Source organism: Accipiter gentilis, chromosome 1 (genome assembly GCF_929443795.1).
Source record: "Accipiter gentilis chromosome 1, bAccGen1.1, whole genome shotgun sequence".
Taxonomy (NCBI): domain Eukaryota; kingdom Metazoa; phylum Chordata; class Aves; order Accipitriformes; family Accipitridae; genus Astur; species Astur gentilis.
The window spans coordinates 30,064,562-30,080,565 of record NC_064880.1 but is presented as its reverse complement, the minus strand read 5'-3'; the positions used below and the strand labels follow the sequence as shown (position 1 = coordinate 30,080,565).

At 39.9% G+C, this 16,004-nt stretch overlaps 1 protein-coding gene across 1 annotated transcript in view; it reads left to right on the top strand.

The window, feature by feature from the left end:
* The window catches only part of MTX2 (metaxin 2), a 34,143-nt gene extending 18,988 nt beyond the window's left edge, over window positions 1-15,155 (top strand). The window contains 7 exon segments of the mRNA XM_049805623.1: window positions 6,567-6,639; window positions 9,735-9,811; window positions 10,571-10,663; window positions 11,393-11,431; window positions 11,842-11,967; window positions 12,615-12,691; window positions 14,669-15,155. Coding sequence (XP_049661580.1) covers window positions 6,567-6,639; window positions 9,735-9,811; window positions 10,571-10,663; window positions 11,393-11,431; window positions 11,842-11,967; window positions 12,615-12,691; window positions 14,669-14,879 — 696 coding nt within the window. The 3' untranslated portion in view covers window positions 14,880-15,155.
* Window positions 15,156-16,004: the final 849 nt, after the last annotated feature.

The following is a 16,004-nucleotide window of genomic DNA, read 5'->3' as shown; positions in this document are numbered from 1 at the left end:
TATTGTCCTTTGTACGCTCATGAAATAATGTAAAAATGAAAACAGAAAATGCCTTTCACTCTTACTTCACAACAGTATTGTGAGAGTGCTTTTAGAAGCACTGCTGAATAAGAGATGGCTTGGAATGGCTCGTTCTTTATTAAAAACTAATCATGAATATATCTTCTTCAAATGAAGCCTGGAGTGTGCCATCTGAAAATAGTGTTCCTCATGTGGGGACATAAGTTGTGAACTATTTGAGTCTTGGCATAAGTAATTTCATTCTTGCCTCTGATCTCAGAAACTGCAATCTGGATATGATTTACATTAAGTTGTAACTCATTTTTAATGAGTATATGTGTTTGCTCATATGTATTATTCTGAGAGGGGACTGGAGGGGAATAGGAGAGCATTTTGGTGGAGCTGTGACAGGGTGATTTGCTGGCCGGTGTGTGTTTCCAGCTGACAGTGTCCAAACAGCCCTTCCTTAGCTGGGGAGGGTAAAGAAGAAGGGAGAGCCAGAGTAAAAACAGCACCTAAAACAATTAACTGTAGGAATAACTACAGAACTCCTCCCTCCCTTCTCTTATTCCTTCCCATTGTATTTCATGCACAGTCATTTTCCATCCTTGTCATCACAGGAAGATACAATGGCATCCCTTTCTTGCATTGTTTCGAGGGCGGCAGCAGCAGCAGAGATGAGAATGTCAGTCGTGTGAGAAGAGGAGGAAGGGGAGGGTGGAGTGAGTTGCCCTGTCTCTGGCTGTGGTTTCTGAGCTCTGGGCTTTTGAACTGTGCTAAAGCAGCACAAAGGTGATTGCTCTGATTATTTTTTTAGATAATTGAAATCCAATGTACTACCTATATTTTGAATTTGAAATTGGTCAGGCTATAAGAAAAGAGAACAAACCTTAGGTTGATTGTGTCCTTTAAGCAATGCTGTTGTAAATGTACTCCTTAATTCTGGCAGGAGGTGTCACCTGCCATAATTGAAATGAATGATGGGCATAAGATTGTTGATTAATTTTGTAATAAGTGTCACCTCAAAGCTTCCTATCAGCCCTTTTCACATAGCTGCTGATACTTTGTTCTCTCGCAGCAAAAATATGAACTGGCTTGTTCCATGCTGATTTTGAAAACAGAGTGGCTCACGCTACTCTCTGGGAGGAGCAGGCAGTGCAATGCAAACCATAGTCCTGTGTGGATCAACGTGCGGTAGGGCACGAAAAGCATGGAGAGGCTTCTCCATGCTTTTTGTTCAATTCATTGTCCTCACTCCCATGCTCTTTCTTCCCTAGTCTATAACAGTTAATATTGGGAGGGTAGGGAAGGACAGACATAATTAATCTGGTGGCACCTTTTTTCCTCCCTCTCCGCTGTCACTCCTTATGGATTTGCAGCAGCTCTCCACCTTCCTGTCCACAGCAAAGTCTCCCATTAAAAATAAGGTGCACAGAGGCAGTAGCAACTTTTGTAGACTTGGTGCTTTCAGTCTGGAAGAAGAGAGGTAGCATTGCTAAGAATATATTGTTCACATTTCTCACTTCCCAGGTGCCAGCAGAGCAGGTGATGCTACAGGTAGAGAGGCTGGAAGACTGTGAGAGGGGAGACACTTAGCCTGCAGGGAAGAGAGAGACAAAGAGCATGCGTGGGAGAGAAGCTGACAAACACTATTAAGCCAAATCTTTATTTTTTTTAATGCCTTTATCTGTTTCTCACATTAACTTCATCCAAAGAAAGGACACACTTTGTTCCAGAAATAACTTAGAGAAAAGTGTTTGTAGCAGATATTATATTGAACGTAAGTTACTAAACTGGACAGTTTTCTGGGCGTCTGCTTCAGTCATTGACCAATGCTGATAGTGCACAAGAAATCGGGCCCCTGTTTTTAAAATTACAGAAATGCAAATAATCAGTGGAACATATGGATAAAGGAGGCACTCCTGCTGACGCCAGGGGAATAAACTCAGTTCTTCCCAATCTGAGATTTCATTACCCTTGTTTTATGCTGCATTAACTAGTATGAGCCGTGAAATTACTCATTCCTTTTAAAAGCCTGAGCGTTTTGGTTTGATGTCCTTCAGTTGTAGTGAATTCTGTATATTTATGCTTGAATGAAGTTTCCTTTATTTGTGGAAAGTCTATTGAGCAGTCATCTCTTGATCTTCTGTAACATGAGCAAGGGGAAATAAGAATGTTAATCCCCCCTCTTTATGAATTGATCCAAACAGTTAACTCTTTGGATAGGTGTTAAGCATTAAAAAAAGTTTATCCTTTCCAGCAGGAATTCAGTGCTTGTTTCCATGCTTAGAGTTTGTTTGGAAGAGTTGTTTTCAAAGTAATAATAAACATATTCAGTGAACATCTTTACGATTACTTTGGACCAGAAAACTTTAGATGAACTAATGTGTACCAGTTTTACTACAGACATGAGAGGTAATTTTTTTCCCCCCTATTCTGAAGAACTGCAGCGGCCGTAGTAGTATTGTGTGAGAATCCTAGGTGCTGGAGGAGATCCAGGTTGTGGCCTACAATAGCCACCCTGTTCATTCTGTGCTAGTACATTTTTTTTTTTTTTTTTTTTGTCTAGAGGATAAAAGAGTGGGAAATTTAATGCTGTTCTTTGGAATTACAAGCATCTTTGCAAGGTATGGCAGGCTGTGCTCAGTTAAGTGTCTTGTTTCTAGTGTAGCTGTTACTGTCTTGCTTACCATTTTTGAGAAATTTTCACGAGGGTTTGATTAACTAGCTTATGTGTCACTTGGAATTCAGTTGGCCCCTTTCAGTCCCTTTTTAAGTTGATCAGGCAAATTTATGATGTTAACAATAATCTCTCATGTACTAGATTAAGCCTGGGCCCTTGATCTTTCAGATTGCTCAGCTTTTGATGCTGTGTCTTTGAAGGGGTGTTGGTATCTTCATAAATCTCAGCAGAATTGTACTGGGGTGGTTTCAGCCTTCAATCTCTGGTCCTTTACTCCAAAAGCACTCAGAGGAGCTGAGCTCACTCCCATTTGCTGATGGTTTCTCTCACAAGAAAAACAAGGGTTTACTTGCCTGCTCAAATTATATATGTGAGGTACCCAAAGGGAAATGAGATGCTCTGAGCTGGCATAATCAGTGTTCCACTGCATCTTTTATTAGAGTTGGAAGCCATGGTGGTCTGATACCATCTGTAGACCAAATGTGCTGGTTCTTGACATTCTACATCAGTGGTCAAAAAGGGAACAAATCCTCCCTTGATCACTGGACTAAAGCGTTAAATGAGCTAAAGACTCACAAAAATTGCTGCTTTGTCCTATATTGTCTCTGTAGGATTTCTTTGATCTGTGCCAATTTCAACTATTTTGGTAAGAGTTCATGCCACTTACTGTCTAACATCAGTTATTGTCTAAAATCTAATTTATCTAGTTGAATGACGAAAAAAAATTTGAGGTTTTCTGGTGGTGGATATTTATAAAAATGCATTGGTCACGATCCTTGTCCATGTCTTTTTCTAAAAGAAACCATAATTTCCATAAATATGAAATGCATTCACTGTGCTCAAAAAGCAAAACACGCCTGTGTTGTTAATACTAATAATTTCGAAAGCCTGTCAGTTACATCAATGAAAGAATGTAAGTACTGTCATAGCAATGCAAATTGTAAGGCTTATTTCTTGGGCTGAGCCCTCATATTTCGGTATAGCAGTGTCTCCTTTTATCAGCTGACATGTATTTTTTAGTCAGCTTGAAGGCTATCCAGTGGACCATTAATTTAAGCTGAACCAAGAAGTGGGTACTGGTCTACTAAGGTAATGATTAGTTCAGCAGTATAGATCCAATAAGGATTAAACTGCTCTCATATTGTGGAGCTTTCCTTCGTTTTCCTGCAGAACAATATTTAAGGAGCACTTAAAATTGAACAGGTCATGCTTTGGATACAAATTACAGCTCAACATATTGGTCTTTTAATTCCCTGGGCTTCTATCTTTTTAAAGATGTAATAGCAGTTTTTAGTTTTTTTTTTTATTTTATTTTTTTTATTTTTAGGTTTATTGTATGGCATTAAATGATTTTTGTCTTCAACTCTCACTGTTCTGTTTTCTCTTGGTTTTGTGTTTCATTACTATTTCACTACTCATCTTAAAGCCGATCCTAAATATAGACAAAGACTGAAGTGGAGTAGGTGTTGGCATGTGGATGCTGAAGGGGGTTGCTGGAGCAGGCCTTGTAAGGCTGCTGGTGAGGCAGCTCCAGTGGTCAGTGTTTCTGAACCTCGCAGGAGAACTGCCGGGGTGAACTCAGAACTGGATGGATTTGCCCAATTTTAATTTTGAATCATTCTTCAGTTTCTTGAGCTCAGTCCTGGTCTCCCATCTACAAAGTGTTCATCAGAACTGAAGATGACTATCCCAAGGAAGTTTTCTCAGGTTTTTGGTTTGGTGTGTACTTTAGGGTCTTTTTAAAAAATTTTTTTTTTAATTTTTTTTAACCTCACTGAGGGTAGACTGACTTGTATCTAAGCTTACTAGAATCTGCACTTTATTATGCAGAGTAGCAAACATTTTTATTTACTTAATATTTGTTCCCACATTAGAGCTCAATTCTAGTTCAACCTCCTCTCTTCTCTTTTCTTTATGAAGTGCAAAAAAGGCACATGGACCCAGCATGTTTGCATTTCCGAGATGCCAAAATGGCAACGTATTCTAAATCCCCTTTGCACTAGGCCAGAGACTGAGTAGAATTTCCCTGCCAAATGTAATAAAGGTCAATATTTCTTGGTCTGTGGATGTTTATTGAGGAGAAGGAGAGAGAGTAAGGGCAGATTCAGATCTTTGATGGAAACTTGGCTGAACCCTTTACACTGAAAAGATTTTATTTATAGTTCAGCCTCTCTGCTGAGGACTGTTTTTCACAGTCACAAATGTTGTTTTTTGTAGAAACCTTGTACAATGTAGGAGCCAATGTAGGTTATGATGTACAGTAGGCAAGAATTTGCTGAAGCAAGTCATGTAACCCAAGTGTTCTGTGCTAGCGTGTCTCATTTTTGACACACTGATATGAAAAAGTAAAAACAGTTCTCTGATTCACCTCCTTTTGCTTAAATGTGTCTCTGCACTTGCAAGCGCTCCACCCCGCCCCCCAAGTTAGAGTTAGGCTAAGGAAATCAAAAGATGTAGAAACCCAGGTTTCTGGTGGATTTTGCAGAGTCTCCACAGTTCTGACGCAGGCTCTTCTCAGCTGTAATCAATGTCTTGTGTAACAGCTTGTGACCATAGTTCCTTGCTTTATATTGGATTTGGATTTGAATTAGGTCATTTAAACCTGTAAGAGCCAAATGTTGTAATAGACTGTGCAGTTCTTGTATTTGGTTGGAAAAGGACCAAAGCTTTTTTTCCCTGGATTGGGTTAGGGTTTGGGAATAGAGGACTTGGAAGAGTGCAGGAGAGAGCAGAGGGGCTGCTTGGGTTATTTTTGTTTGCCTGACAGATACTACAGAAGCCACAAAGCTAGGAACAGGGCTAATGCCAGTGTTAGTTCATGCCTTACGGTCTCATTTAGTACAGAGGTGAGCAATCTCAAGGTTAAGGTTTAGGTTACCTTGATGTCTGTGATGGGGGTCTGAGCGTCTAAAGCTGTGAGAGTGCAGTTTACTGCCAGATCCTGTGATCCGAAGAGCTTGGAGGAGGCTTATGTAGAAAGTGCCGTGTTACAGCAGCATTTTTCTTCATGGTGGTAGCCTTCTTGGTGTAGGCTTTTTTCACCTCAAGCCACCTTGGATAAATAGGTATGATTTTGGAATCTGGAATTGTGACCTGTCTAATTGCAAAGACAAAATGAGTGATAGGACTTAGCTGAGTTGTGAGAGACTCTAGAGGGTAAGAGGTTCCTTATTTGCCACGTTCTGTTCAAATTGCTAGTATTTTTCTTGGTATTTTGGTATGTCAACAGAAGCGCACTAAGGATTTTGTGGCGATGGCAGGTGCTGACAAAAATTGGTATCCTACTGAGAATGCTTTGAATCTAAGGTTACAGATAGAATGAAACAGTAAATGGATCACTTGGGGTCTCCATGATTCACATAAATTAAAGATAATGAATACTTCCTACCAAAGCAGGCTTGTGCTCTGGTAGTCTCATAGAGCAAAACTTCTGGCAGCTATTGTAAATATAATATGGGAAGGTGCTATATGTGTTTGCCATGTTAAATGACGTGAACTTGGTTAGCCAGCTTTAGCCAGAAGAAGTAAGTACTATGACTTTCAGGAGGGGCAAAATGTCACTTGATTTTGTACAGCCACAACACTAATTACATCTGTCAGATATTGCTTCTTTGCTTGTCTTGAAAAAACAGTAAAAATAGGTGACACTTCATTAGAAGAATTCTAGTCAATGACTGGATGATAAACAGTTGTCTAAGGAAGTTAAAATCCCCTTGTTTTTCTTTTACCTATGCTTCTTTCTTCCTAAAAGCAGTATGCAAGGAGCTATACTTCATAAGCATGTGCTAGTAACTAGCAAAAACATAGTCAAATGTATTGAGAAGAATGCATTTGTTTGTCACTGGTGTATTAATGCTTTTAAAATGCGACTCTTTGTTTCCAGGCCTTTTTGCAAATGTGCAATCTGCCAATCCGGGTGGTTTGCAGGGCAAATGCCGAGTACATGTCCCCATCTGGTAAGTGTGGTCTTCATTTAAATTACTATGTTATACCTCCATTTTGATACCATGGCAACTATGCCTTGTCTTGCTGATAACAGTCAGTCAGTGCTACTGTGTGTGGGTTGCCTTCCCCCTCCTCTTCAGTTTCTCCTCTGCAAACAATTAAGAGTCAAATGCAAAGTAATGTTGGCACAATGTGTAACCGTGCCTGTGAATGCAGTACTTATATAAAGCGTTCAGACAGTTCAAATGCCTGGTGGAAGCCTTCTCTCAAATGCCTGAGAGTGGTTGTGTCCTGAAGCAGAAAGACATATGTTTCCAAAAGTGGCTTTATTCTGCATCCAGGGAATATTCCAGTGAATGCTGTTATACTTTCCCATTGCTGGGGTGAGACAACACCGGAGAAAGATTATCTTTTGTTACCCAGTCTGGAAGATGGTTGCCAGGATGCTGTTACAGGAGAAGACCGAAGGGTGCATTGTCACTGTTAAGGGTGACAGGCGATTTTACATCTTCCTCTGATCCATGAGACTGTCTGGAAAAAAATCCAAACCCACCAACAATAAATGAAGTGTTAGAAGGGTACAGACCTGCCTTTTGCTGGAGATGACTGGTTGCCTAAAAACATCCTGAGGCCAGCTTCAGAAGGTTGCCTAAAAATTAGAATTGCTGAATGCAGGGCACAAAAGTCTGGCAATCCTTGCACTCCTGTCCCAGATTTTTGTTGTATGAGGAGGTACTTATTTACCGATTACCTGGCGCTCTGGCTGATGACTGCTGCATGGAAAAGCCTGTCAGTATATGTCTGCCAGCTGTCTGGGTGCTGTTGCTGCTACTGATATTTTGGTCAAAGCAGTGGAATTATGCTATTTTTTTTTTTAAAAAAAACCAAGTTGCTTGGCAGCAGTGAAAAAAATGGCAAAATATGGACGTATATAAATTGTTCGTTAGTAAATAAAGGTAGCTTTAAAATGCTGAATCCAAGCACAGAGGAGCATCTTGCATGTGCAGGTGTAGGACTGGTGGTAGTTGCATGCTCTCACTTCTGTCACTCGCACCCCATGTCCGCACTTGCTGGTATCTGATATTATAATTTGGGTCTGAACACTTCTTCCTTCTGCTGAAAATAAGGAGCACAAGAGGGAAAATTATACTGCTTCAATTTTAAATGTAAGTAGAAATACATGTATTCTTTTTGCCCTTACTCCTGGAGTCCTTATTACTTTTATTCACTTGGCCCATTTTCTTTCTTTTTATTGGTTCTTTAATGACAATTCAGACAAGGTTTTCATGTGTTCCCTTCTCTCCCTCCCCACCACCCTCTGTCTCACAGCAGCAGCAGACAAAGATCTGCATCTCATCATTTTGGGGAGAAGGTTATTTATCTCACAGTCATAATGACAAAACCCATTTTGAGGGAGTCAAAAGTGTGATATCAAAGGATTGTCTTGGTGTGTGAAGTACAGTCCGACTGAAACCACTGAATTTGCAGCAGAGGTCTGCATTTCCTTCCACAACATGCAGTGTGTGGATGCAGATGAAGCCTTTGTTGGTGCGATGCACTTCATTTATTACCCTTAGGCTAATCGAGCCAGTGAGAAGTGAATCTCATGATAAAAACCATGACTGAATCTGCTGTTAGCATGAACAGTGTTTGAGCTTGGCCAAACAGTAGGGTTTTTGTGTTTCGGTGAAAAGAGTGAATGTATTGCTAATAACATATTTGGAGTCGGGCAGGTACTGATCTTGCTCTTTGGGCTGTCTATTGAGAGCAGAGTTTGCCCACAGCAAGAGGCAGGAAGGTAAAAGGGTGCCGTGCCCCACTGCACTGGGCAGGGTCATTTACAGCCTTTGGGCTTGGGGACGTTTTCAGTAATACAAAGCATCCAGCATTTATCTCCATTTCATGTGTTGTTTCAATCATGTAAATAATCCTAAAAGTTTTAGTCTTATATTTAAGTTTGATGGTTGTCAGTTGCACTTGGATGAAGATTTGTAGGACAAGCAACCCGGTTAGGGTGGCTTGGAGCAGGAGCCCTCAGCTTCACATGTTGACAGCGTGTGACATGTTGGGAAAAGGGGCTACAGCAACTTCTGTCATGCATCACGGCTTGCTGTGTGTACCAGGGCTTCCTCTTCTGTCTCTGCCAGCCTTAAAGCTTTGGCTCAGTTCTGCACGTAAGAAAAGTTACCAAGCAGAGGAGGTGGTGTGTACAGACTCGGGAGCCCTTCGCGCTCCCGCAAATTACACCAGTGACACAGCCATTTCCCAGTCTTTTGAGCCAAACAGTCTTTGGCTGTTTTTAGCCCTGCCCCATGCTGGACCCTCAGGGCTCAGCTTCATAGACTGAATGTTGAGCCTTACTAGTATTAAGCTTTAACCCCACCTTGCTTCTGTGATGATGAAGCAGCCCCTTCCCCCTCCCAGCCCCCCAGATCGTGAAGCTGTGGGTCTCATACTGAGAACCTCTTCCTGGCCCTGGGACCGTGGGGGCTTGAAAATGCCAGCTCACAGCTAGAGAGTGAAGACTGGGGCAGCCAACAGGAGCTGGGTGGCCCAGTCGTTGGAAATCTGAAGGACTGGAGGAGGGAGAGTCAAGACCTTGGCTTGCTGAGTGTGCGTTTGCACTTTCCCTGCTTGCTTTCCTGGGCACAGTGCCACATCTCCCATCATCCTTTCAGCAGCCCTTTCCCCACCAGTGGGTTAGAAAGGAGGATGGGAATGCGTTGTGTCATAAAACTTGCCAAGGGCTCTGTCTGCTTTCCTGGGATTTCCCGGCTGTACTTCAGAGAACCATTGAATTAAGTCTTTCCAGCAAAGCAAAATCCATTATTAAAATACAAGTTGATAGATCTCACTCTCTACCTTTGAAATACACAATTGCAAGTATTGCATGTAGAAGAGGTTTAAGAGGAGGAAGATCAGGAGGAAGATGTCTAACTACAAACCTTCACTGGGTGAGCTATGTATGTTAGAGCTTTACCTATGCTCATTTGAAAAAACCCACTGATGTTCAGGTGTACCTGCAATATTTAATTGCTTTGAAAATTGTAGATGATGTTTTACAGGTATAAAAAGCTCTTACTAAAATACATTTCTCATTTTACAGGCAAAGTACCCTTTATTCACGTGGGAAATCAAGTAGTATCTGAACTTGGGCCCATAGTCCAGTTTGTAAAAGCCAAGGTAATAGTACGTTGTTTTCATCAACTAGTGAATAGCATGTTAATCCTGCTTAGTATTGTGCTGCTTCAGTGTACTCTTCTGGAATGTTACTTAATTTGTTAAAAACAGTGTAGGAAGCTGGTGCCATTTTAAAAGAAAGATATCCTAGAATAGGAGTTTGCTGAGATGGAAATGTTTTTCTTTGTCATTTACTCAAATTCTGGAAGTAAATGCTATGCAGGATAGCTGCATACCAGTGCCAGTGTCTAAGACTGTTTTTCTACGTGTGCTGTCTCTGGGTCTCAGAACTCTTAAACCCGGAACTGACTGGTTTAAATCTTGAAGTGTCAGATACTGTTCAAATTTGCCTTTGCTTCTCCGTGCCCCCAGCCCTCCTCTATATTTAAAAAAAATACTGTCTTCTCACTGAGCAGTTGATAAAGCTGTATCTCAGATGTAAATTTGTGTTTATTTCTTGCCACAGAGATACACTAACCAGGAGGCTGTGTGCTCAAACTGTGTTCATCTATAACTGATAATAGTCTACATTTGTTGTGGATTAGCTATGTTATGTTATGATGATTTCTTTTTAATTCTAAAGGACACTTTATGTAGAAATTGCATATGTAATTTGTTACTGAACTATGTAAGAGATCAGGATCTAAGCCAAAGCTCATTGACTTCAGAGGTCCTTGGGTCAGGCATTGCTGAATATTCCAATATCCTTTCTTACATGTGTGTCTTTTTTTTTCTTTTTTTTTCTTTCTTTTCCCCCATTAGGGCCATTCTCTCAGTGATGGGTTGGATGAAGTCCAAAAAGCCGAGATGAAAGCTTACATGGAATTAGTCAATAATATGCTCTTGACAGCAGAGGTACAGCAAACCATAGTAACTCCACACACTTACATAAGTGACTATAGGCAAGAAAGCTTTAGGATTTTCCCCCATATTGGAAATACCGCTTGTTCTTAGATTAGGTCATCAACTTTTGAGGTGAAAGGAGGCAGGAGTAAATTCTTTGTATGCTATGGATTGCTTGCTGAAATGTTCCTGTAGATGCAAGCCACGTGTATGATTCCCCTCACCTAACTGAAGTATGTCATGTAGCTGTAGAAGTAACTGACTGGAAAATGCCAGTGGTTCCGGAGATCCTACCCTAGCCCACAGCTGGCCAGGCACCCTGCTATCACCTTCTACAGTGTGTGTGCTCATGTGCCTAGTGGGAGGCTGGGATCCCCTGTGGTTCATGTCCGTGGCCAGTTAACGTGATCAAGTCCCGGTGTGGGAGCAGTGCTGGAAATGCTGGTGAGCTGCAGGTGGCTGAGGAGCTGCGGGCTGGTGAGCTGTGTACTGAGTTGTGTGCAGCGTGGGCAACAGGAGTGGGCCTTTGGTCTCAGCTTGGTCCTGGTGCTGGCGAAGTAAGGACTAGCAACTGGGCTTTGCCTTCCAGTTTTAGTTTCTTTTCTACATTCAGAGGTCTAACAGGAGGAATGAAATGGAAACTTAATCTAATATAGAAAAGAAAATTCTACTAGTGAGAAATGATTGTCTCTGTATTCTCCTTTATTAGGAAGTTTTAGTAAGTGTTCTTTCTGTTCCTAGCTCTATCTCCAATGGTGTGATGATGTTACAGTAGAGGAGGTGAGTGGTTCTGCAGCATTTATCTTAATTAAAATTTAATGAGAAAACACTTTTGCTCACAGTTGCAAGTCCCTACTCATAAATGAAACATTGAGGTTTATACCATTAATGATACAGTCTTTTCACTTTAATTTCGCTTGCATATACATTTTAGGGAAGTTGTGTCATTACTGGAGGTAGCCGACTGCAGGATAGATATGGGTTTTGTATATATTTCTAAAGTAATAGTTTTAAATGGTTATGCTGCAAACTATAAATTCTGCACAAATAATTACAGCGTATCACACAACTCCCTTTCTCTTTTACAGCTCCCTTTCTGATAGAAATATTTGAATATTAGCTATTTTGTGCATAGAGATACCTATATTTTCTTATATGATAACACAGTACCTTTCTGTTTCTAAACAAAGATTACTCACCCGAGGTATGGCTCCCCTTACCCATGGCCTCTTAACCGCATTTTGTCCTATCAGAAGCAGTGGGAGGTAAGGCGAAAGATGAAAGCCATTGGATGGGCTGGAAAGACGCTTGAACAGGTCAGTATGAAAAGTGAAGCTTATTTCTTTACCCTGTTTTATTTTTTCTTTCTTTTTTTTTTTTTTAAAGGCCTTGGAGAGTAACACTTTTTTGAAACAGATGTAGTAAAAAATATATTCCATACTTAAAACACTATCTGGAGTCAGGTATTTGCCTTCAGCAGCAATAAATCTTAAATTATGTGCAACCTGATGGGGTGGAAGGAAGGATGTTTTACCATGAGTGTACATCTCTGGTGATGTTAGTTTAGGCCGTAGTCCTGAAAATAGGTTGTAAGTTACAGCCCCCACTTCTTGTATGGCATTAATAGGCAAGCTTTGCAAGGCTTCCTTTGTCAGAGGTCTAAAAAAAAAAAACATAATGAAAAAATTCAGTTTTGAGGTACAAGTTAGTACCTTTCATTAAGCTAAGTTATAAACGTTATGGGAAGCACTTAATCAGAATTGCCTTACATCAAATGTTAGATTAAGTAACACTTAGCTACCTGCCTACTGTGTAGGTTTGACTAACTTTAACAGCTTTTCATGTTCCAACATTGTATGTTCCTTGTTCCCACTGTCAGTGCAAATAGAGTAAGGAGGCTATTTTTTGCAATGTTGGTATTTCCTGACAATATGAATCTTTTATCTCTTGTGTGCTTTGATAGGTGCTTGAAGATGTAGATCAGTGTTGTCAGGCTCTCTCCCAGAGATTAGGAACACAACCATATTTCTTCAATAAGCAGTAAGTTACTCTTTACTGAAATATTACATCCAGGAATGTGAGATATAGATATGTATCCACTTATATTTATATATGGAAAACTCCTGTTTTATTTTAATGATACATGATTAGTTGTAGAAATACAAATGTATGACTGGAATATAAACACGAAATTTCAGAAATAAGTAATTAAAGGGTTTAAAAGGAAAGTTTCTGTAAATTTCTGTTGGTTGTTTTTTCTATTTGTGATTTAGTTTTACTCCTGCTTGTCTTCTCTACAGAGTCTACCACAACTTACATAGGCACCTTACATGTACACCTTTATACAGTTAGTTTCTTATTAAAAATGATACATTTAAAGCTTTACTTGTATTTCTTGGGTAACATTCTCTACTAGGTAGAGGGGAGTGAATGTATGTTTTGCTGTCCTGACCAGGACAGCTTGTCTTGCCCTTCTTAACACCAGGGGCAGTTCTGAATGAACAGAATTGGCATGAGGGTGCCTGTGAGTTGTAAGAACTGGGGGAGAAGCTAGTCTTGTATCAACAAAGGATCAGTTGCAAAGTGAGAACTAAGATTCACATTCCTACGGGAGAAAAAAGGAACAATCTGGCCTTCATGGGATGTCCTCTGCTTTCACCAGTTTCTTCCAACTGCAAAATGCTTTTTTTTTTCTCTCTACAATAATTCAATATTTTTGAAATGTATGGATTTAAATAACATCACATTAGCTCCCTCGTGTCTCCTGTGCATAGATCAGACTAGAAATGCTCAGGTCTGGACTTCAGTTAGCTACATTTGGACAGGGAGACATCTTCAAAAGGCAGCATGTGGTCTTGGTTACTTTTCTGTGTGTGTCTTTGTCAAGTTGAGACTAGGCAGGTAGTGTAAATTGAGTGGATACAGAAATATGCTTTATAAAAGACAAGTTTGAATTGCATCATCTCAAATTGTTCTTAAACATAGTATCTCCTAAATTTTCTTTCTATATTTGTAAAGAATTGTAGCTTGGGGATTTTGTTTTTGTTGTTTGTTAACCAGGCTTTCTTGGTACAGTTTCAACCTTTAAAGTTTTTAGCTCTGAAATATTACTGTGAAAGTATGTGTTCTTAGTCCAGTATTTTTCAGTCTGTGACTTCTGGGAGCCTGTAGGAGGTAAATAAGAAAAGCAGCCTGTTGCTGACAGATTTAAGTTTGTTATACGAGGGTCCACATCTCCACTGGAGAGTTCTTAGTGATCCACAAATAAAGGCAAAAAAAATATCTGTTAGAAAACCCTCATGCTTGAACATGAGTAAAGAAGGACTCTTAAGTTATTAATGTATTTGGAAAAAAAAAAAAATTATTTGCACATGGGCTACTTACATACAAAGGTCCAAGATGACAATTCAGAAGGCTTGTACCTAAAATAAGGTAGGACTGAAAACATTCAATAGACCACTGTTTCCCAAAATACCCATTTTCTTCTGTGTAGTCCCCTTTAGTCCCCTTTCAAAAAGATGTTTCCAGCTGCTGTCATCCTGGAGCTCCTTTTCTTATTGGTTGAATATTTTCTGACTGTTGAAAAGCACAAAAAAGGAAATAGGGGTTTTATGCCCCCCCCCCCTTTTTTTTTCTTTGTGAAATAATAGCTGGGTTTTTTTTGTATACATCTGTAGAGGAAAAAGAAACCCCCCTAAAAGACCTGATAAGCATTTGCCCTTGTTACAGAACTAAGAGGTGGAGCATGGTTTGATACTGGATCAGTAACTCCGCCTGATCTAAGAAGTGTTATTTCCACATTTCCAAGCTACCAAAGGCAAAGAAATATGCCATATTGAGAACTAGCAGTATGCTTATATACTCTTCAAACAGTTCTCATGCGTTTGGTAAGTTCAGTGTTGCCTGATGTCTTCCCAATCAGGCTGCATGGCTATCTAAAAGTTATTCACAACAGCAGGGTTTTTCTTGATCAGGATTTGCCTTCCAAAATACCTGTTCTTTTTTCTGTTTTTACAGACCAACTGAATTAGATGCTCTGGTATTTGGACATCTGTTCACAATCCTTACTACTCAACTAACCACTGATGAACTCTCTGAAAAAGTGAAAAACTACAGTAATCTCACAGCCTTTTGTCGGCGAATAGAGCAGCAGTACTTTGAAGGTCATGATAAAGACAGCTCTACAACTGTTGCAGCCCGATCTGCTAAGAGGTCCTTACTGAGATAAGCGTGTTGTTTGGTGGTTGGGGTGGATTGCGTTTCAGTTTTGGGTTTTGTTGTTCAATGAATTGATTTTGAGAATGGAGACGTGTGTTAGCTTTTTGAAGCTGCCAAATCATTCTGGAGCAAGAAAAAACTCTAAATGCAGTTTTTGTGTTGTAGAATATACTGTGCACATTTAACCTGAAACGACTGCATGGGCACTTCCATTTTAATAACCCGTACACCACTTACTCTAAAGTGACCTTGGAAAAATACTGTATCTGTATTAAAAAAAATAAAATACTTAAAAAAGTTTCTCTCTGATCTTTTTAAATGCTTTTCTTACTAAGCTTTATGTCTACGTAATTAATGTCTACATAGTTAACAAGTGGGATCCTGTTGGCAGGATACCTGGAAGACAGTTGTATGGTAAACTAGTTAGAATTATTAAGCTGAGAATGAAAAGTCTCATTAGAGTTCTTAGGTTTGCCTGCCCTAGCCAAAATTCATTCAGAAATTGGGTGACAAAAATGTCCTGGAGCTCTGCAGCACACAAGTGATATGATTTTATTCAGTCAGTTCTTATCTTGTGTCAAAGTAGCTCTTGGCTGTCATTACTACTTGTGTGTGTCCTGCCTTTGCTTTTATTTCTTGTTCACCTTTGGTTTTTGGATTTACATTTTTTTTTTTTTCTTCCTATGATTCCCCAGTTTTAATACTCATTCCTACTGCAGGGGACCGCTCTTGTCAGCTCGACTGGAAAATGGAGCTGAATTCTTATTGCCTGCTTTTTGATACAGGAGTCTACTGTAGTCAAATCTACATAAGTATCAATGTGTAAGGGGATCTTGGCCTTTTATCAAATCACTCTTGCCAGGAGAGGAAAATTGCTCTTGTCCTGCATTTCAGTCTTAAAATTTCACACATGTATCTTGGATACCTTTTCAAACTAAACCCCATCAATTCTTGACTGCTTAAGTGACAATTTCTGCTACCAAAGTGGTCAGTAGCTGAGAACCCAGATACTTCTTTTGAACTTGCTTTTCTGCATTAATGCAACTTCTGGAAAAACTGGAGAAGAACTTGTGTTTTTTTTCTTAGTTGGGAGAGAATACTATGATACACACTACTTTGAGAGAAAAACCACTCT